Here is a 24,087-nt window from a genome sequence, read left to right as displayed (position 1 = left end):
GATCTAGTTTTGACTAATCGTGGACCTAATTTGAAGGAGTCCATTTTAGAGCAAGGTGTTCTCTTGGAAGTTTGTTCTATTTTGAGCGAGGTGTGCTCTTGGAAGCTTGTGGATAGTGTCTACCTTTTCAAGAGCTAAGTTGTTCACAACTTGGTTGGAGCCATAATCAATATTTTAAGATTTATAGCTAAAAACTTCTTAAATACTCTATGGATATTTAATGTTTTTGAATGCTACACAAGTGCTCGATTTTTGCATAAAAATTTTTAACTTTCGTTGTGTTTTCGGGCATGAGAGAACCGAGATACAACATAATCATATATTGGCACCCGATCTAAAACAGTTAATACTCCAATATCATATATTAGTACCATATTTATAATTTTTTGTATCGTCGTTAAATTAAAAAAAAAAAGACAAATATGAAATTAATATCAATAAGTGCATACATATTTGAGTACTTGAAAACATATATTAGTACCAAATTTGAAATAATTTATGCTCATATATCATGTATTAGTACTGCATTTTCAATGTTTTTTTACCGAATTTCCTCCGAGAAAAAACTTAGCCGACAGTTATCTCAAATTCAATGTTTTGTACTGTATTTTAATCTTATATTTGTTTATATACGACTAAATATGTGAAAAACTTTAAATTATTAAATTTTAGAAGTTGACAACATATTATATTTTAGTTTATTTTAGGTAATCAAAATCTATTATATATGGAATAATACTATAAGGCTAAGTTTGGTAGCATTGATTAGGCCTTGATAATTTAAAAATTTGTTGCTTGACTCGTTTTTATCTGAATTTGAGATAACTGTCGGCCCATGACTATTGCATTGTATCGGAAAAAAAATTGTGTATTAACAAGCCAATTTCTACAGTGTGTCTTATTACACCCAGTAGACACTTCTACCTTTTCCCTAAACAAGAATCTGAGTGCTTGCTCACCCCACAATCATTTCTCCATCGCACACTTCAGCTGCGTTCTTCGCGAAGGTATGAGACATTTTCCCTTTTCTATTTCAATTCACGATTTCTACGATGAACATGTTCTCTTCCCCGTCAAATACAAGATCTATGTACTAGTTTGTTGAGCTTTCGAATTTGTAACGTCCCAAAACTCAAGAACGCTACTAAAAAAAACATTCTTTAAAATTTTGGGAAAATTTTTGGAAAATAAAATATTTATAAAAAGGGGGTAATTGTGCACTAAAAAATGAATGTAACATTTCTCCACCGCGTTACCAACATAAAAGTAAGAAAACTTGTTTTTTCTTCACAATAAAATAAAGTAAAATGTGCACAATAAAACATTTCATATGACACAGTGCTCATGCATCTCTCATCGGCGTGACCGTCAGCTCTTCATTTCGAACTTCATACTCATAAATAAAATAGTCAAGGTCATCATTACCTGCACCATTCAAGTATAGTGAGTCTAAAGACTCGGCAAAAATATGCATACAAACTCATTTTAAAAACTTGAAACGTAATGCAGTGGCATAACATGATAAGAACATAAAAACTTGACACTTAGGGTGATGGGATACATGCATTTGTGGAAACCGTCATTATGAGCACATCATTTGGAAAGGTCATCCCCGGATCTCATCCCAGGGTGACAGTCCTAACATTCTTGTGAGCACGTAGTTTGGAAAAAGTCATCCTCGGAGTTCATCCCGAAGCACCAATCTCGTATTGCCACCAAAAAGTCATGTATAACATCAAAATAATTTCATGCATCATTACGTCATAACTTTGTCATATCATGCTTTTAAACTTTCGTGATAAATGTCATGCTTGCTAAACTAAGGTAAACTCATTCATGCATATAATACCACATAAAATTTCATGACTTTCACAATAACATAATTTTCATGAAGGAATATAACATATAGATGCATTATATAACTTAATCGATCCACGTGAGTTGCTTCGTCCGTCTCGGACATTTGAATTTGAAACTTTTTCCAATAGAACATCTTAAAAACAATTAAAATAGCTTAAAATATCATAAACTTGAATTTTGGACTTCAAATACGTAAAGTAAAATTCGTTGGACAGAACGTTTCCCGCAAGGGCGGAAAACCGGCACGAGCCGGCGCCGCCCTATCATGCCTAGGTGTGACGCGATCTGCCAGAGGTTTTTAGGCAGGTCGGCGCTGCACGACTTGAACAAAAATGTGGTCATTCCGACCTCTTTCGACCCCTTTTCGACCACTTTTGAGAAAATACTCTCCCACACTTAAAAAGAACGGTTGCAAGCCATAAAAACTTTAAAAACAAGGAAGGAATCCATCAAACAATCCATCTTTTCAAAAGTTTGATTCAAAACCTCCATATATACCATACACACACCAAAATTCTGAATCTTCACATCTAAATCCATCAACATTTCAATAAACTTTCACCAAAGACATCAGGAACGAATCACGCTTCACGATTCTAATTATGCTCATAAAGTTTCTCATAAATCATGCATAAAAACGACACATACACATAGGGTTCAAAGCAAAAATACCTATACTCTTGAATGATGGTTTCAAAATGTTAAAAACTTGTTTGAATGCTGACGTTTGAATTTAATCTGCACCTTGGGAATGATCTAGCCTCGAACACTAAAGAACTCGCTTCTAACCTTGGAAGATGTTTGAACATGAAAGGGGAGATAAGGAGAAGGCGGCGTCCAAAAGTGAGAAAGACTTTTGATGCTAAACTGTTTGTGACCAATGAGCTTGAAAGTCGGCTCGTTAGTCTCAAATACTAACTTTTAAAATTTAATGCACCCAACTAATAAAATAACACTGCATCAACTTTAAAATTTACATTAATCATAAAACATTTTCTTAATTTCCATCGAAGGCTAGTCTCGTTCCTTCAGTCCAGAATAATTTCCAAACCTAAAAATTTAAACTATCTTGCAAAACATTAAATATCAGGCATATCATAACATCACATAATTTAAACTTAACATTTAAATATCATGAATAAAATGCATAAAATCATATAAATCATTTAAAACTTTTTGTGATCGAGTTAGTGGACTTTTGGATTTTACAGAATTGGTGTAAATCGAGCTAAGGATTCCAGATTTGCGTAGCTGTTGCGCTGTGCATCGAAGACGACCTCTGTACAGTGAATGTTAAGAGTCGTGTTTCTAATATCGTGTTTTGTAAATAAGAAATGAGTTCATATAAATAGGTGTTAGTTAGATTCAAAAGATAGACTTTTGTATACACTTGATTAATTTTACGGAAGACAAATTCCATTTTCTCTCGGAGCAAGATATTTTAACATGGCATCAGAGAAAACCATTTTTTCTCTTTTTGAATTCTCGATCGCTTCCGCTGACGGTTACTGAGTTCTTCTTCAACTCATTTTCTGCATTTGGATCTTTCTTGGCGGCGCATCTAAACATCCACGATCCTCTGTATTTGGCCCAATCGGATACACCGGGGTTGAATTTAATTTCTGAGCATCTTACTGGATCTGAGAATTACGGTATTTGGAGTCGTGCTATGTTGATTTGTTTGCGTGCTAAGAACAAAATCGCTTTCATCGATGGGAGTTATCAACGTCCTGAAGCTGGATCTATTACTTTACCGGCATGGGAGCTCTGTAATGCATTGGTACTCTCTTGGATTCTAAACTCTGTATCTAAGGAGATTTTTGGAGGAATTGTTTATTCCTCTGATGCTTTCAATGTTTGGAAAGATTTTAAAGAGCGATTTGATAGAGTGAATGGCTCTAGGATTTTTTCAATTCATCGAGAACTCAATCGTTTGGTGCAAGGCAATGTTACTGTCACTTCATATTACTCTAAATTGAGACAATTGTGGGATGAGTATTCTTCCTTTGTTGCTTTACCTACCTATGAGTGTGATTCTGCGAAGAAGTACGTTGAGCATGATCAACAAAACAAGTTACTCCAATTTCTTATGGGACTCAATGACAGTTTTTCTCATGTTCGGAGTCAGATTTTACTTATGGATCCTCTCCCCACCGTAGGTCAAGCATTTGCTCTCATTTCACAGGAAGAATATCATCGTTCCTTGATGGTTTCAGCTCCATCAATATCTGATCTCGGAACCTCTGCTTTTTACTCATCACAGAATAATCCTGAAGCTAGGAAGAAAGATCCATTGCATTGTGTATATTGCAACTGGCCAGGGCATATTAAAGCAACATGTTTCAAACTTGTTGGTTACCCTCCTGGGCATCGTCTCTATAAAGGATCAGGAAGAGGTCAAAATTTTACATATTCCAGGGATAGTCCAAAGCAATCTAAATCTATTGGTCATGCTAACATGTCTAGAAATGATCTTATTAAAGAAGACCAGATGAGAAAACATATTTCTTCTGCTGGAATGTTCACTCCTGATCAGTATGTTGCTATATTGAAGCTTCTGCAGACTGAGCAAGCACCAGATAATACTTGCGCACCTATGGTTAACATGGCAGGTTGTCAATCATTTCCTTCTTCCAACTTAACTTCTACATGGATTATTGGCACCGGTGCAAATGATCATATGGTTGGTCATGATATTCTTTTGCATAACTCTCTCCATATAGCTCTCCTATTGGGGTTGTTCGATTGCCTAATGGTAGTACTACAAAGGTTTCAACGATTGGCTCTGTTTTTCTTTCCAATTCTAGTGTTCTTTCCAATGTCCTTCATGTTCCAGATTTTCATCACAATCTGCTTTCAGTTTCTCGTCTTACCAAAGAGCTAATTTTTCCGTGTTTTTTATCCCCATTTTTGCATCTTTCAGGACCTATGCAGTGGGAAGATTGTGGGGATTGGTAAAGAAAAACATGGCCTCTACTAAATTGCTTCCTCCAGTCTTCATCTTGGATCTGACACATCGCATTCTACTACTAATAGTACTAAAACTTCTTAGTGTCATACTTTAGTTACTAGTCGTGATACTGATATCACCTCTAAGAATACTATTTGGCATCAATGTTTAGGACATATTTCTTTATCTAGAATGAAGTTGTTGTCTTTTATATCTGGTAATCTTGAGCTTTCCCCATGTAACATTTGTCATCTTTCTAAACAAACACGTTTACCATTTCCTGTTTCGAGTTTTTCTTCTTTTACTGCTCCTTTTGAACTTATACACATGGATATTTGGGGTCCCTTCGATCATCCAACTTATCATGGAAAAAGATTTTTTCTCACGATAGTTGATGAATACACACGGGTCACTTGGGTTTATTTGATGCAATCTAAACTGGATGTGTTACGATTTATCAAAGAATTTGTAGCTCTTGTCAAAAATAAATTCCCTACAACCATTAAAGTCATTTGCACTGATAATGCACTTGATTTTTTTGAAAGAGAGTGTACTGAATTTTTCACATCTTTTGGCATCATTCATCAAAGTTCTTGTCCATACACACCACAACAAAATGGTCAGGTTGAACGTAAACATCGTCACATTCTTGAACTTGCTCGAGCCTTAAAGTTTCAGGCATCTCTTTCACATAGGTTTTGGGGGGATTGTGTCCTCACTGCTTGCCATATTGTCAATCATATTCCCACACCACTTTTAGCCAATAAAACTCCTTTCGAAATGTTGTTTAATCGGCAGCCGTCCTATGATCATTTATAAGTTTTGGGTTGCCTTTGTTATGCATCTCTTTTACCACATGGGGATAAATTTTCTCCTCGAGCAGCTTAATGTGTTTTCTTAGGCTATTCCCCTCATCAAAAAGGCTACAAGCTCCTTCATCTCTCCACTAATAGATTTTTTATTTCTCGGGATGTTCGTTTTTTTAACACATTTTCCCTTTTGCTACTCCTACACCTTCAGCCCCTATATTTCCTCCTGATCAAACCATGTTTTTTGATGATGATGCCACAATACCTACTCCATCTATTCCTCCTCCATCTTCTCTGCCTCTTCGTCACTCTACTAGATCTTCTCGTCCACCCATCTGGACAAGTGACTATATTTGTCATACTTTACATAATTCTGCCCATAATCCCTATCTTATCTCGGACTTTGTTTTCTATTCTAATCTTGCTCCTCTGTATCAAGATTTCCTTACTAATTTGTCTGCCACTCAAGAACCTCGTATCTATCAAGAAGCAGTCACTAATCTCTATTGGCAGGCTGCTATGGATGAAGAGTTATCTGCTTTAGTGTTCAATGGAACTTGGAAAATCGTTTCTCTTCCACCAGGGAAAACCGCAATTGGCAACAAATGGGTATATAAAATTAAGCACAAGGCCGATGGAAGTATTGATCGGTACAAGGAACGCCTTGTGGCCAAAGGATACACTCAACAATATGGAATTGATTACCTTGATACATTTTCTCTTGTTGCTAAAATTGTGACTGTCCGATGTTTACTCACTCTTGCGGCTCAATTGAATTGGCCTCTTCATCAAATGGATGTCACCAATGCATTTTTTCAAGGTGCTATCGATGAAGAAATATATATGCAACTCCCACAAGGCTTTGGTCCTCAGGGGGAGTCTAAGGTATGTCGATTACTCAAATCCTTGTATGGGCTGAAGCAGGCCTCTAGACAATGGAATTTTAAGTTTGCTAAAATCATGCTTGGCGCCGGATATCATCAGTCACCGAATGATCGTTCTTTGTTTGTCAAGAAAGATAATAAGGTTGTTACTATTCTCCTAGTTTATGTTGATGACATAGTGATAACGGGCAGCAATAGTGACTTCATTTCAGATCTTAAAACATATTTGCATTCCAAGATTAATATTAAAGATCTTGGACCGCTCAAACACTTCTTAGGCATTGAAGTAGCAAGATCAAAGAAAGGGATCAGTCTGAGTCAAAGAAAATACGCTTTAGAATTGATTTCAGAGGCTGGGTTGTCAGCAGCTAAACCTTGTGAAACACCCATGGAACAGAACTTGAGATTGACAACCAAAGAGTTTGATGTTGGTGCTGGACAGAGCAATTCTAGTGATGCTCATCTCACAGATCCAGGGGCATATAGGAGGCTTATTGGAAAGTTGATATATCTCACTGTCACGCGCCCAGATATATGTTTTGCTGTGCAGACATTAAGTCAGTTTATGCAAGAACCAAAGGAATCTCACATGGTTTAAGCGATTCGAATCTTGAGATATTTAAAAACAGCACCCGAACTTGGAATTTTATTGTCATCTAAGAACTCTTTTGAGATGAAAGCATTTTGTGATTCAGATTGGGGGACTTGTCCCATGACAAGGAGATCAATCACTGGTTATTGCATCAAGTTGGGAGATTCTCTAGTTTCATGGAAGAAAAAGAAACAATGTACAATTTCTAGATCATCAGCAGAAGCTGAATACGGATCTATGGCCAATACTACTTGTGAAATAACATGGATAAAAGGCTTGTTGACAGATATGGGAGTACCTCTATCACAACCAACCGTGCTACACTGTGACAATAAATCTGCCATACACATAGCAGCCAATCCCATATTTCATGAAAGAACAAAGCACATAGAAATAGATTGTCACTTGGTGAGAGAGAAGATACAAGAAAAGACAATCAAGACAGCCTATATTCCAACAAACGAGCAACTCGCAAATATATTTACGAAGGCATTGGGAAGAGTTCAACACACTTTTTTGTTAAGCAAGCTTGGTATTACAAATATATATCAAGCTTGAGGGGAGTATTAAAAGTCGTGTTTCTAATATCGTGTTTTGTAAATAAGAAATGAGTTCATATAAATAGGTGTGTGTTAGATTCAAAAGATAGACTTTTGTATACACTTGATTAATTTTACGGAAGTCAAATTCCATTTTCTCTCGGAGCAAGATATTTTAACAGTGAACACACATCGGTATCATCCAAGGCGATGTCTTGGATGTTTTGCTTAATCTATGTTCCATCATTTCAGTCAACCGAGCCAATTACTTTGCCTTCTTTTCAGTTCTTTATTTATTATTAGTTTATGTTTAATATTTTGGCACACAGAAGGCTAAATCTTGTGGACTCTGAAAATAAAGTAGGGCAAAGGTAAAACAATAGAAGATTTGGGAGGAGAAAATATAGATTTCAACTCCGATGAGAAGAATTAAATGGCAGAAGGGTATTTTCGTCAGTACATAAAGTGCCCACCATTTTATCTTCAACCCAAAAAATGAACCAAACAATATAAAATTTTATCTCATTTAATACATATCCGATTTAATCTATTTCAATTAATAATCTCATCACAAGTACCAAGCGGATCCTAAATGTATATTTGTTCAATATTACATTAATTAAGATGAAGTGTTATTAACACATTTTAGAGTGTAAATAACACTCCTAATATATAATACATGAAGATGATGACAAGTTTCTTAAATAGAGTAGAATTATCAAGAGTCTTCTATATTTTCATTACTCACTTGTTTCTTGTGATATGTGATACCAATCAAGGTATATGTATGTGGTGATATCCCGGGAAGTCAGGGGTATCAGGGCTAAGAAGAAGCAGAAGCATCAGGGATGCTAGTCAGAACAGCGAACAGGGTTCTAGCCCGACTATTTTTAGGGAGGAGTGGTGATATCCCGGAAAGTCAGGGGTATCAGGGCTAAGGAGAAGCAGAAGCATCAGGGATGCTAGTCAGGGCAATGATCAGAGCTATACCGAGTCAGGGACGTTAGGGATGTATAAAGGCAGACCTGGAGCTCCAGGATCCCGGGAGGACCAGGTCTTCATGACTTAGACAAAGCTCATTTCTCCAGGGCATGATCCCCACGATTGCCATAATCCCGAGCCTTTCGGCTTCATCGTGTGTGACAGGTAAACGTGAGCAACTCTTGCACCCACGACCCAGATCGTGGCCACTACCCTAGAAATGCGGAGTGACTCTCTCACTCCAAGACTTATACCCAGATCGTGGCCACTACCCTGGAAATGCGGAGTGACTCTCTCACTCCAAAACTTATAAATACCTTGCCTCAGGTGTTTGTAGAGGTATGTTCATAAAAAATTCCAAAGCACTATATTCATTTTACCTGAAGCCCACTCTATTTCTGAGTCTGACTTAAGCATCGGAGTGGCCCCGCCGAAAAACCTTCCGGCGTCCCACTAACGTGCTTTCATTTCTTTCCCTTGTGTACAGATCATCTCGATCAAGGAGGGATAAACCACACTTCATCTCTACTAGCCCGGTCAGCTCGTCAAGCCCACTATACTACCCTTGATAGCCCGGGCACTCTTTTTTATCAAACATCATCAGTATGGTTTTAGTATTTCTTTTTTCTCCGCGTTTCATTACAAAACTGATTCGATTAATTTATATACCACTCTAAACCAGAGGCATTCAAAACGACATCATTCAGCATTCATTTTAAAGAGTCGAACTCAAGTAGAACAACAAAAAAGCATGATCATAATTTACAATATTCATTTACCCATATGGGTTAAGATTCTGCTAATGAGAGCTTCCTTTTTCCCAGTGACAGGAAGGTTGTTCACATTCAGGTAGTATTTCAGCTCCGCAACGGTCAGATCCTTCAACTGCCAAACATGGTGAGTAAACAAATGAGGATTGTTACAGGTTAATGAAATCGACAGCAACTATATTGGATTTTTTTTTCGCATCGAGCCCCCTTGCTCCAACTAAAAATTAGAGCGATTTTTTGGAGCAAATTATCTAAAACAGTAACTATAAACAAAAATGTTGTATGCCCCTTAAACCGCAATCATCCTCTGTTCCAGAAGTAGTTCATAGCTAATTAACGATGGAGCAAGAACAGAGAAGCAGTAATCTATGTCACACTAATGCCAAACCTTTTCCGACTTTTTTTTTAAAACAATTTCAAGGTGTTATTCCTGTAGCAGCATAAATGATAACATACTCGCAAAATGTTCAACATTCATCCTCTCCAGGTCAAGTGCAAAAACAGACACCCCTTTTAAGCTCTTGTTGTTTAAATTCACTTGATCTCCACATGCAACACATCTTTGAATTTAAAAAAATTGAAATTCTCACTTCATATACTATGTATACAGTAATAGATTTGCTCGTTCAAAAAAAAAAACAGTAATAGATTTGCACGGTATTATTAAGACTAGTAACCTAACTTGCTTCTCTTAAGAGTGCATCACATTTATGTTGTATCCCACATCGGTTGGATAAATATCCTGAGAGTTTAATACATAGACCAAGACAACTCCCCCCCCCCCCCCCCCATTGAGCTAGCTTTTGGAGTTAAGTTAGATGCAAGTCCAAATTTCAACATGGTATCAGAACTCAGGTTCCACTGTTATGTGTTGGACTGCGCATAATTGGGTTACCCATTAATGTATCAACGCTCCAGTCATTTCATTCCTGAGCGTAAAAGAGATGTGCTAGTGTGTTAGTTGTGTTCCACATTGGTTGGGTAAATATGATGTGAGTTTAATATATTGACAAAGACAATCCTCCTCCTTTGAGCTAGCTTTTGGGGTTGGGGTTGAGTTAGGTCTAAAGTCCAACTTTCAACATTTTCATCTTGACAACAAATATTTTTGGCTAGGGGGATATAATTAATAGATGAAGGAAAGGTTGTTCCCACCTTTCCATTGTCTGCAAGGTCGGTCCAGTCATAGTTTCCATACTCCTTTGTTGCGTTACCAGCAATTGCTTTCCTTTTTTTGGATGCTTCGCTTGTTTTTCCACTAGCCACATCATTCTCTTCATAATCTTCTCCATAGACAGAGAGCTTGAATTCTTCCATTGCTTTAACTATACCCGGTCTTCCCGAAAAAGAAAACTCAAGTGAGGTTTAGATGACAGAGCATGCAGATTTTACTTCTGAGTGAGTAATTATTAAATTTTTCATTCAGATTCAATCGGAAAAAAGTACAGTACGAAGTATTCTATTCGTCATCAATTGTTACCTGGACATGCCTTCTTCATCTGGGAGAGTTTCATCTCTGATGTCAGGCATATCATCTTCATCCAATGCTAGAGCCTGTAACACTGCATAGTGTCTCTGCAAGGCTGCAAGAGGAATTGAGATAACACTGGCACACTAAAGACGGCTGCTTCAAACCAATGCATAGCAATTTCTTGAACTTAATAGTGGTCCACAATGGCAAAGGTGTAAAAGTCATCGCAGGACTTCAAGATTTCAATTCTACAAAAGTATTAATAAGCTCATAAATTGGACAATGTATTTTCACTAATGATTGCAGATTTTTGTTAGACTTATTTTTTGGTGAAAGACAAATTTCCTGGTACTCTCAAAAGTTAATACATGAGGCAATCCTTTATGGATCCAAATCCATAACAAAAACCCAATTCAAACAACAGAGTTCATGCAATTGTGAGAAAGTTCTTTGGAGGATGGAACTTACCTGGGTTAGCAAACTGGCAAACTGAAAATTGTTTCAAATCTACACGCTTCACCAATGAAGAGGCACTCTTTATTTGGTCATCGGTTGCTCGAGCAGCAATGGGATTTGCTTCAGTGTGAAGCTGCAACCAACTACATATGTACTAAAAGCTGGCTGCTATCAAGAAACACAATAATGTCACAGAAATACTTTTACCTCTTCAATGGGTCTTATGTCATCAGAATATGGAAGATATATCATATGCATTCCAGGAGGCTCAACCTGACCACTGGAACTCCTTATCTCCTCCTGCAGTTTTACATACAATCATATATTCAAGTTATGGTTTAAGAAATATAAGGGTAGAAATATAAGAGTATAAGACTAAGAAACATCATATGTTAGTGAAATATAAGAATAAAGGTACAGAAATAGCCGTCAAGATTATAATGATAACAGGATAGAAGATCATATCCTTCATTCCTACAGTAAAAAGCAACTAATCTGTGTTTCAGCAATGAAAATACATACATAGCTAAAAGAGTAATGTCACATGAAGTCATTAATCGGGTTCTAACTTTATAAAGCTCACCAGCTTACATTACCACAACAAAATTTCACTTAATAACATAAAATAACTTACTTGAGCGACTAAAGCCACCAACCGAGGATGAGAGGGGTTCCCATAAAATGCAACTGCAAAACTGCAACTCAAAATGGTTAACTAAGGAAAACAAAAGGTAAAATGTGAAAAAGATGTTAACAGTTCCTTGACCATACGCTCTCAAAAGCTGCTTATTGCATACCATACTTTCACATTTTCTGTTGATGTCTTACAAAATTTTATTTCTCCATTTCCAAACTTTCATGCACAGTAACACATTTCATGCCACATTATCTCTTTGTACTAAAAACTTGAGTAATGATCTGAAACCTTTTGCAGTACAACAATGCAACAACAACAATGAAATTGTTATGAACTTGGGAGAAGGATCTCGTTATTGGGCGATGGATTGGTAGATCGTTTAGATCCGTGATAGGTTTGCGAGTTTTTTCTGCCTTGTTTCCCCATTTTTTTGAATGAATTTAGAGGCTCGTTCCTTGAGAGAACCCCTCGATCTCATGCAAGAGTTGCTTATTTGGAATTCAAGATGATCCCTTTATAAATCGATTAAGCAATTTAAATACAAAAGAGCAACTTATTTAGGTAAGGCGTGGCTTACTGCATAATTAAATTCTGAAATTATGTGTTACGACCTCGGCAGCCCATAATGCTCCAGGCCCAAAAGACATAATTTATCAAAGACGAACCCATGGCAAATTCCGATCACTTGCATCTTAGAAGATTGGTTGTTTTATCTTTTGTTATCATTTGAATAAGTGGATTATTCCTTGGGGAATTTATCCAGAGTTAGGATTGGTTTTATCAATTTGTTAGGATTGGTTTTATCCTTAGCTTTTTCATTGGCATTGTTTGGTTTGATGTATTATTAATCTATGTATAACTTATCCCAATCAATTTCGTCTTATTTTCGTCATATTATTTATCTATTTATTAATTAATAACTTTACATCAATTAAATCAAATATATTATAATCTATCCATCAAATCAAATAATATATTAACTATTTTTTATTATTTATTTTTAATTTACATTATATTACTTATCTATGGATTACTTATCCTATCACTCAAACCAAACGGTGCAGATCACTTGCATCTTAGAAGATTGGTTGTTTTATCTTTTGTTATCATTTGAATAAATGGATTATTCCTTGGGAAATTTATCCAGAGTTAGGATTGGTTTTATCAATTTGTTAGGATTGGTTTTATCCTTAGCTTTTTCATATATTGTATTCCAGATCAGGTGCTTGCTTGTATTTATACCATTGGAATGAAATAAACAAGCAGCTCAAGTTTTATTCTCAATTATCTTCATAGAGATCGTGAGGTTCTCTCGTTATTCGAGCCTCGGATCTGGATCACTCAATAAAAAAAGGTAAACAGGGACATAAAACTACGAAGCATAAGAAAATCGTCACAGACGATTTTTACATTCACGAGCCACGGATCTGGTTACGAACTTGTTAACTTGTTATGAACTTGGGAGAAGGATGATGCCAACTTGTTATGAACTTGGGAGAAGGATGTAGTTATTGGGCGATGGATTGGTAGATCGTTTAGATCCGTGATAGGTTTGCAACTTTTTCGGCCTTGTTTCCCTATATTAAAGAATTTAGGGGCTCGTTCCTTGAGAGAACCCCTCAATCTCACGCAAGAGTTGATATTTGGAATTCAAGATGATCCCTTTATTAATTAATTCAGCGATTTAAATACAAAATAAGAGCCACTTATTTAGGTAAGGCGTGGCTTACTGCATAATTAAATTCTGAAATTATGCCATCTAAGTCTCAACATGGAAAGCGGATAAAAATCATATCCGTAAAGTCTTGCATGATCCTCTACCGTTTATTCTTAAATTTCCCATGACTAAATCGTTGGTAATTATGTCCTTGGGCTTTGCTGCTTGACCCATTTGCATGATGGGCTGGATGGCAGTGTTTGAGTCCATGACAGAAATAACAACAATAACAATAAGGGAATGGAAGGAAAAGTGATATTGACTTGAAGTGATTGCATATTTAAGGAAACATTTGTAGATATGTCTATTCCACTGTTGATGGGTAGCGCCGTCGAAATGGGCTAGGCCCGCTCAGCCAGGCCCACCCTGCCAAGTGCCAAATAGGCAGGTTGGCCCTAAAAACTGGCAGGCTCGCCCCACCAATAGGCTGGTTGGTTTAGGTTGGTAGTTTCTCAACTCACCCAAGTGGCAGGACGACTCGCCACACTACCCCGTTTTGATGGCTCTATTAATTGGCAAACTTCAAGGAATATAAGCAAGATGAAAAACCGTACCTCATAGCTTTCAGAAGTTAATAATTGCTTCTGATTCATTTATTAAAAAAACAATGTATTTCCATTCATTCAAAGCAAAATTTCCGGGGAAGAAATTGTTATTGTTACTCCATAAATGAATATATAACCAAAAAAATGCATCAAAATGCATATGGAGGTAAAACTCACCGCTTCAGCTTCAACATGGATCTGTGAATAGCAATGAAAATACAAGTGCTTCCAATCACTTCCTGCACCAAAACAGAATGTAGGTCTTAAGTTTTGATGTTCAGTGGGAATAGATTCTTACTAACATTAAGAAATCTTCTGAGAACCAACTCTCAGGAAGTCTTGCTATGGGAGAGAAAGATAAAAGTACTGAAAAAGCTTTAAACCGTTCTGATAACGGTCACCATAAAGTTCAATTAGTTTGAGGCTGTCAACAACTTTTCTGCTGAAGATGTTGGAAACAATGACCACAGCCATAGACATAATTCACCAGGGAGTTCTCATGCTTACCAGAAGGTTGAATACGTCGTTTAAGATGTGCAACAGTTTGAGCAGGTGCTACATTCAATAGTTCTACTCACCAAACCAAATTAAAGAACCACTGTGGTCTACTCGACCTTTTATGATTCTTCACTCTAAGTACATACTATTAAGATGTAATTGTGCGTGGTAACTACATGGCATTAGCATAATTGTCAAAAGCCAAAAAGTTAATATAGTGTGCTTTTATTTAAATCAAAATGTTTATTACTCATAAAAACAGAGAAACTTCAAAACAAATTTCACAGCACACGTTGGAGAACCGTATACAAGTCCATCAAAACAATAAAACTAATAAACTATGATAGAAATCATATTGAAGGAATGGAAAAGGTAACCTCGTCACTTGGGAAAACAAAGGTCGATGGCCGCAAGTTGTGATAATCCTTTAAGCAACTCAAAGGTTTGAACCCAAGAAGACGAAGATGTCCAGTCGAAACCCTCTTAATTTCAGAAAGTTCACTGGCCGAGAACATGACACTCTCACTGGAAAAACCAACCCCAGTAAAAACCTTGGAAATGGTATTAGAGTGAAAATCAAGTGCTTGTTTGAAACAAAGCAAACATCTGGGACCAAGGCCATGAGAAAAAAAAAACTTCGATAACATGACAACATTTTTAATTTTAGTGCATTGCTACAAGCTATGGCTCATAAATAAAAAAATCCACCCAAATTGTTTGTAGTAGGCGTTAGTAGTCTCATAAAATACATGCAACAAAATCTTCATACCCTAAATTAAAAATTGTCTCTTGAATTAAAAAATCAAAACATACAATCACACGTTCACACAAGCCATAGCTTTGTGATGACAAACATACAACACATGGAAAAGATCAAACTTGACCTTACACTGAGAGTCCAACAACCGATGCCAGTAAACTCATAAACAACCACATAGAAACCAAACCACAAAGTGTATATCAAATTTGACGCATCCACCAGAAAAGAAAATAGAGAACCAGGAATCTTTGAAGGTACATTTTCAAAGCCTGGTAAAGTGATAAACTAATGCTCACTCAATAGAGTTTCCTTACTTCTTGTAACTCTGAAAAAGTTTTGGCGGCTCCTGCAACAGAGCACCAGTGTCCGAACAGATGAAAGCTCTTTCTGTCTACAAACATCAATGACAAACTGATATTAGAATCGCAAGCTTCAAATCAACCACAACTAAAACGATTATTTCAAGTTGAAAAGAATGGAACTCCTAAACTTGTATAAGAGGGGTCTTAATTTCATAGAAAACAAATCTAGTCAATTAACATTCAAAGATTTAGTACCTGTAGAGGAAGGTTGGTGACTGAGTCAAGCCAAGTGATCGTCCCTGCAACCGATAAGAGAGAATTTAGTGGAAACTCACCTAGATAGGTTGACCAAATACATATAGCCACAAACCTGGGTTGGTTGGGCGAACTAAAGCATAGGTATTCAGCTCAATGCACACACCACCGGAGATGATGAAGTTTATTCTTCGAACTCTGCGCTTTCGGAACATGCGCTTTCTGAGCTGATCATTCATGTCTTCAAATCTGTCAGAATTAGATTAAAAAATGCTCTTTGAAAGCTTTGTTTGCTTCAGAAGATGAATTGAAGAATCTTATATTTCAAGAAAATATACAAGCATTGTACAACCAACCGTCCTCGTTCATGTACTTTTCAATTGATACAGTAATTAAGAAATATCATTTTGAACATAAATGATAAAATCATAATAATCGCAAACAGGATTCAAAATATGCATTTCCTACTTCTCTTTTTCACGACATACGTACAGTGTCATTCAACTACTTTTTAAAGTGATTTTCTAATGCTAACTAAAATATAATGTATCAGTCAAACCAAAATATCCAAGAAACCGACAAACAGCTGTCAATAACATTTTACTCTTTACTTGCAATATAGATACCTTATGTGAGGTATTATCTGGACTATATCCAGAAAAAGAAGAATAATCAAATGCTTGACCATAAATTTATGACAAAAGCAAAATCTGTAGTTCTAAATTACTGGTCTTTGAGCGAAATATCGAATAGACATGAAAACAGCGAAAAACAATAACAAATTCACACCTCTCTCCTGCTAATGCCTTAAACTGAGCCAGCTCATTTTCCTCCATCCCCAGTAATTCCTGAATATATATCGGTTGAATTGAACAAAGTAAACTAAATAGTTTAAACCACAGAGCATCCACTTATGACTGAACATACAACGTAAAAAGTGGACAGGTTGAACTCATCACCGGGCCTACTCAAGGGAAGGACTTCAATTGAGATGTGAAGATCTTGAGAATCCTGAAAAGAATCGAATAGAACATTTCTTATACGAACGAGTGTACCATTCTGATAGCACAAAGTTTTTAAATCTCTGAATTTCTAGAAGTCAATGAGTAAAAAATTTGAGTTAAAGGTGTTTGTGCCCCAAATGAGACATTACTTTGGCACGTTGAAGTGTAGTTCTCATCATGTCCATTTTTGTTACTCCTTTGATACTCCCAAAAGGATCATCCTCATTCGTAAACAACAGAACCCTTTTGTCAACTGTTTTTGCAGACCTGGAGAAGTAAATCCCCAATGTTACCAGAAGTTTTATATTTTAAAGAATTATGACCAGATGTTGTCTTCAACATACTAAATCATAAGCCTATCTCCCCCAATTTCGGATTTGAATAAAAAAAATATCTTACAAAAAAGCATAGTTACAAAAAGCATACCCTTTACGCAGCAGTCCCTGTGCAACCCAAAGAGCATTGTAGAGAGAATTATCACGTGATCCAGACAAAATGCCATATTTACTCCCAATTTCTTTACTAAATGTTTCTGCATGCATTAAAAGCACAGCCAACAAAAAAATTCTCAAGACTGAGGAAACCATAAGGAATAATGAAAAGGAGAAAAAAAGACATGATTATCTAGCAACTATGTTCAAGAAACTGTGTATTGCAAATTTAAGATGTACTCAACCTACTTAAGAAGCAACATAAAACATCTCATAAAAAATCATTGCACGAGAACGGAGAACATATGACAAAAAAAAAATGCGTGAGCATAAGAGCACCAAAAATGAAAAATATGGTGCTAATGAGACATAAGTACATAACTGACTTACTTAAATAAAAAATTAAAGCAAAAATCACAAACTATTTAATAACTACTAAACTCTCATCTATCACCATATCCATATGTACTAGAATACAACAGTCAAACGTTTCTGCCATAAAATAGATTGTTATTTCAGATGCTCCAGAGCTGGCTAGTAGAGCCGTGAAACCATCATAAAGGTCTCAAAGCTTGATACTGATGTTCAATATTTAAGAGCCTATTACCTTCTAAACCTCAATTGTTATTCAGAGCTTGAGGCTACCAACAACGTCAAAATTTTCTTAATAAGGAGTAAGTGAAAATTAGAAATTATGTCAAAGAAAACTTTACTTGTTGCCGCAATGGTGTTATTACAATTTACAGAGTATCAACATGTAACCATTGGTAGGGGTGGAAGTGAATCAAGTTACTCGTGAGTGACTCGGTCAAAACTCAACTCGAACTTGGTTTGACCGAGCTTGAGTAGAGTTGAGCTACTCAAACATATATATACATTTATATATATATATTTATATATATATATATATATATATATATATAAAATATATACACACATATGTATGTATGTATATTAAAATTTATGTGATGTACTATGTGATAATTGACACTATTTTATTTTTCGAGCTCGAGCAACTCGATATGTACGCATGTCGAGCTCGAGCATGAAGTTGATTTCTCAATCGAGTTCGAATTGGGAAAATTAAAATTGAGTTGAGCTCGACTCGGCTCGATTGCACCCGTGATCAGCAGTCAAAGATTGATAAAACATATGCAAGTGATGATGTTTTGAGAAAGTGCAAGTAATTAGAAACAAAGCAGAAGTAGCACAAGTTTCAACTTGCGTGATCATCAATAGACAACTTTGGACTTTGGAGATCCAAATATCACAAGCAGTTCAATAAAATGAATGGCTGTTAATTCAGAGAAGACCACTAATAATTGACCTTCAATGCGGTCGAACTCTTTGATAAATCTAGCAGTTGGTGCATCCAAATCCTCACGTTCAGGAACATTAAAAACAAACACACCATTTAAATCCTGCAAATTCTTCTTTTCCCTCTAGGAATCAAGGAACAAATAAATTAGATAACTTCAAGATGCAAATTTATGACCAGATGAGGGGATGAGCGATGAGCTTCTATAACACAACTAGATTTTTCGAAGAAAGAAGCATACAGTATTAAAGAAGCATATTGAAACTTCATCATAAGACCTATTAATTATTTGAGTCTTCAAAGACTGTGCAATGCAACGAACAGCAATTTGAAAGTGAGTGACATCCTTCTGATCTTCCTGAAAGTATTGACATGTTAATGAACATTCATCATCTTGTTTGTAAAGACTGTGAAAGAAAAGGTGATACTGCTTTCATGTGTGTCCGTGGAGGACAGGAAAATGCAGTAGGCCTCAACTTTTAAGAAATGGATGGTATGTTCAGAATCCATAATATAACTGGAAACAATTGCCCTAGACCACAAACCAAAGGATATAACAAGAAATTTTTTCAGATATCCACTATTTTCAGGTTCCTCATTGTCAAGTTCAAGTTCAACAGGAAAACTGTTTTTGGCATCAAGGGAATGCATTGTGCTTCCATGTATCTCACACTCCGGAGAAGAAGAATTTGTTAGAAGAATCCAAGAGAAAACAAGCACATGGAAAATTTAGCAGGCAAAACAAGGGCATAACAGAAACCAAAAGTCACTGGTCTCTCCGATTTAGGCTTCCAGGAGAAATTATGTTCCCCTACCATATTCAGTACATACAAATAAAACTAACTCGGGTCAACTCCTTCAATTAAGCAAATGTCCAAATCAAGATCAACAACAAATAGCCCATAATCCTTTATAAAACTAATGCAAAATGTGACAAAAAGTAGGAACAATAATTTCGTGACCTAAATTGCTACTTGCAACACTGGCTGATATAGAACCCAAAAACAAAATTTGAAAAATAATCTGTAATAAACAACCTATACACAAAATCCCACAAAAAACCAAACTAATCCAAACATAAAAAATACAGAATTAGAAAACAGTATAGCAGAAGAAAACAACGCAACAAAAAAAAAAAGCAGAAAAAGAGGCGAACCGAAGAGCAAGTAGTGAAGAACATTTTGGGTGAAGCATCGACCAAAAACACCAGCTCCTCCTTGGTTGCATCTCTTTCCTGCGCATTTTATTTTATTTAGATTTAGATAAGAGAGAGAGAGAGAGCATGGTATAGTATAGTATAAAGTAGAAAACCTGATAGAATTGGTCTTCCGGGTCATCGTCGTCTCGGAATACGTCGTCGGGATCGATATCCATCGGAAATGTGATACGACGTCGCAAGCCAAATCTTATTTTTATTATATGCTCTACTTCTTTCAGAAGCTTTGACGTGCTTCAAATACCTGGATCTGGATGTTTTTTTAAATATAAATATAAATAAATAAAAATAAAACGCTTCCCTTGATGTCAAAGGTAACGTAATAATACAAACATAAATAATCTAATATTAATATTTTCTTGTATTTTTTGTGTGTTTGTACATTTTCTTTTTTTTTTTTTTTTTAAGAAAACAAAAAATATTGTAATATTAAAAAAATTCAATAAATATTCACTAAAACGCAACTAAACATCGATTTTATAGGTGGATGGAATTTTCGTAAATAAATAAACATCTAACACTTAAAACTCAAGTTTCACCAATTAATTGAAAGTTAGTTAATTACGGTGTCTCTATTATAATAATATAATATATATTTGATTTAGATACAATGATATGATATACCAAATTTCAGTCCTACATTTTACTTTTTTTTTCACATTATTATTGAAGTACAATGGATTTCAAATAACACCATCGTTGAATGAATTTTTTTTTTAAGCCTCAACAACTTGAAATTTTATTAATAATGAGTATGATTGTTACACATCTGATACAAAAGAGAAATAATACTATTTGGAAACCCGCTCCAAGCCGTGGGATTAGCATAGGAACATGAGGCTTAGCTAAAGCATGAACTCACTCATTCACTTGTCGTCGGACCAAAATAATTGAAAAATCATGCTCACTTCTGGTCAATTTTTTGCATTTGCGCACAATAGACACTACAACAAATATGATCAAACACAACACCTAAAAGACAACGTTTTTTTGTAAAAAAATGTTGTCTTTTATTAAATTACAACGCTTTTAGTGAAAAGTGTTGTCTTTATATATTTTTTATTTATCAAAGACAACGTTTTTTACAAAAGCGTTCTCTATAAACGTTTTTTCAAGTCAAAGACAACGCTTTCAAAAAGCGTTGTCTATTAGCGTTTTTTTTTATATTCAACAACATTTTTTAAAAAGCGTTGCAGATTAATTTATTTATTTTTAAATATAAAACTTTAATAATATTTCCTGACGTTTTGAATAATGAACTTAAAATATCCCAAACCCTATTCGCGATCTCGGTAGAGGCGCTTATCTCCTTTTTGCTCTTAGCAAAGTCGAAAAATCTACTCGCAAATGATATCATGAAGAATCTCATTTGAGTTTGTTGCAGCCATTGGAGCCAGCGATGGAGAATCAAGATTTCTTGCTTCTTGTGGGTTATCAGACAACATTTTTGCAGAGAAATTAATCTGATCTTCTCTCGTTTAAGCGCACGATCGAAGACACTTCAGCGGAAAAAATATATATACATAAAATTAAAACTAAATAATTAAAGGAGCAAACAAAGAAAAGGTAATTGACAAGCAGTGGCAGTAAGGTCGGGTGTGACGTCTAAAATCCAATCTACTAAATCGCATGCATTAAATTAAATAAATATTAGGATTTTTATTTTTAAGTTTAATTGTTTTAAAAATTCTTTATTTGAATTATGTGCTATTAAAATATTTTATTATTTATTCAAATGATTTTATTTTACTGACTATTTAATTAATGTTTTTAATTATTTAAGTTTATCTGTCTAAATGATTTTATTGTGCAACTTAAATTGTGTTAATATTTTAAAGTTTTAGGTTTTGTTTATTTAAATGATTTTGATTTTAATTGTTTAGTATATCCTTTTAAATAATTTTAACTGTTTATCTTATTTGGTTAAATATTTTCGAGTGTCCAGTTTATTTATTCTAAATAGTCTAAGTTTAGCGGTCAGTTATTTTAATTTATTTTAAACTATTTTAAATGTCTAGCTTATTTGTTTAAATCATTTTTAATTGTCCAAATCATTTTAAATGTTTTTATTTCTGCTTGTGTATTTATTTAAATTGCTCTTAAACGTTAGTTTAATTTGTTTAAAATTATTTTAATCGTTCTGCTTGTTATTTAAATATTTTACTCGTCGCCGTGACATCAAAATATTTAAAGTGTTTAAATTATTGGATTTTCAATCTTGTATTTTTATTTAGTGCAATTTAATTTGTAGTCCTAAGTTTCTAAGTTTTAGTAGCACTTTTTAAAAGTGTGTAGCACTTTTCTATCTCCTACACACTCTATTTTAATACATAACCCTAATCCCTAAAATAACACACACACTCACGCCTAAAACACACGCTCACATACGCGACTCCACCTCCATTTCTTTCTAAGATCTCCATCGGCTTCATCTTTATTTCCTCCTCCATAACTCGCCGCCTAAGCTTCATTTCTCTTCCTTTTCTCCGGCAAGGCATCTCCTAGGCGAGCTGTTCGAGCTTCCCCTTTCCATGGAGCTCGATTTTTAGCTCCATTTCCAGCTCCATCAGATCTGCCGCAGCAAGCTCCCGTTTTCTTTTTTATTTTTCTTAGCTAGGCAAGTATATGGGTTCTTTTCTCATCAAGTATATTATTAAATCGTGTGTTTGAATTTTATTTATGCATTTCATTTTTTTGGATCTTGTTGGCTCATGTTCATTATTCATGGAGCCTTCATTATTATTCATTTATCCCTAGAACTGAATTATGAGTGAGTTGTTTTCACTTATCTAGATTTTTATTTTCAGCTCGTTTGTTTGTAATGCTTGCATTATTTCATTTCACATTAAGCAGCATTACTTGTATGTCTGTTTTCTTCCATGATCCATCATGATGAGGATTTGGGTGGATCATAGTTTCAAATTATCATTTCTATTCTTGTGTAGAGAATCGACTCGTAACCGCTTAGTAAGTGTTTAGATCGTTGGAATTTAGTATTAGTATTAGATAGAATCCTAAGTTATCGTTGTGTTCTGAGAAATGACGAATACTAATTATATCTAGTTCTAGAGAGAAGACTACTAGTTAGTAAATTATTTGAATGAGTTTTTTACATTTTAAATAGGATCGTTAAGAGTAAACAGATGATTTTTGGTAAGCTGAATGGGTGAACAGTTACGAGATGAGAATTTGAGTTGTCCCTAGAGACTTTTGGGTACTTTATATTAGCATTCTAAGATTTTGTGAATGTCAACCAGTAAGGCTATTGCACCAACTATGGAAATAGAATGATGAATAGAATATTTAGAAAGTTTTATGGATAAGCGGTATATTTGCTTACCTGTGAAATGTTAAGGTATTGGGGGGAGTAATTAGAGAGCATTTACGATCGGGTTACAAACTCTTCAAGGTGTTTAATTGGGTACTAGTTCTTGAAATATGAATTTAGGTTGTACCATATAATAATTTGGGAATTTTTGGTATTTTCAGACCTCCAGTCGAGTTGAACTAGAGACTTGAGATATATGTCTTCAGGCGATGTGTTATAATTATTTGGTACTTAGAGACCGTCTAATCCAATAAGTGGATAATAACAATGGATTTTATGGTTATATTTTCTTATCAAGGATTGGATTAGACTTATTTATAGAAATAGGTCGATCAATCCTAAGTTGAGGAGAGTCAGTTGCCCGCTTGTAAGTTAGCTGAACCAGAGTCGTTGCTTAAGGAAATTTTTAGGTATCCTTAGAAGCGTTGCGAGTTATACTAACTAATAAAGGATTGATCATAGACCAGAATCAATAAGCGTAGCACTGCTAATAAGTGTCGTAGATCTTTAGAATTTTGAAATGGTTCTTAAGTTGATCTTGAATGTATTTTTGTCCCGTGATATTAACGGTTTGGGAATATAAGGAAATTAACTTGTTTTGTCGGCCCTTATGTGACCGTCGAGGTAGAATTTTATAGTCCCTTAGCTATCCTATTTAGGAAAGTTTAGTGATAGTTGCTAAGTATTTTGGGAACTTGTGAATTTCTTAAGAGCTCGAGTTGTATATTATATGAGTTGAGTTTAATTAGTAATTACACATTAAG

The 24,087-nt window shown here is 35.2% G+C and overlaps 1 protein-coding gene across 4 annotated transcripts; it reads right to left on the bottom strand.

Moving 5' to 3' along the window:
* Positions 1-1,226: 1,226 nt before the first annotated feature.
* LOC140876372 (ATP-dependent DNA helicase 2 subunit KU70) lies at positions 1,227-20,223 on the bottom strand. 4 transcript variants are annotated; one of them, XM_073280326.1, is made up of 20 exons: positions 20,091-20,223; positions 19,936-20,013; positions 19,021-19,137; positions 18,789-18,903; positions 17,457-17,562; positions 17,180-17,297; positions 16,954-17,037; positions 16,816-16,874; positions 16,142-16,275; positions 16,027-16,070; positions 15,784-15,860; positions 15,087-15,234; positions 14,389-14,450; positions 11,947-12,007; positions 11,520-11,612; positions 11,325-11,445; positions 10,866-10,968; positions 10,541-10,721; positions 9,395-9,500; positions 1,228-1,425 (listed from the first exon to the last, which is right to left on the bottom strand). In XM_073280326.1, exons 1-20 carry the CDS (start codon positions 20,151-20,153, stop codon positions 1,343-1,345), a joined length of 1,953 nt encoding a protein of 650 aa, XP_073136427.1. In that variant the 5' UTR covers positions 20,154-20,223; the 3' UTR covers positions 1,228-1,342. The 4 variants fall into 4 exon arrangements, with proteins under 4 accessions (XP_073136429.1, XP_073136427.1, XP_073136428.1 ...); XM_073280328.1 differs by lacking the exon at positions 19,021-19,137 and having other exon boundaries at positions 1,227-1,425; XM_073280327.1 differs by lacking the exon at positions 1,228-1,425 and having other exon boundaries at positions 9,250-9,500.
* Positions 20,224-24,087: the final 3,864 nt, after the last annotated feature.

The sequence above is a fragment of the Henckelia pumila genome, chromosome 1 (assembly GCF_033568475.1).
Source record: "Henckelia pumila isolate YLH828 chromosome 1, ASM3356847v2, whole genome shotgun sequence".
Classification (NCBI taxonomy): domain Eukaryota; kingdom Viridiplantae; phylum Streptophyta; class Magnoliopsida; order Lamiales; family Gesneriaceae; genus Henckelia; species Henckelia pumila.
The sequence above is the reverse complement of the archived record's forward strand: the minus strand, read 5'-3'. Positions and strand labels throughout refer to the sequence as shown.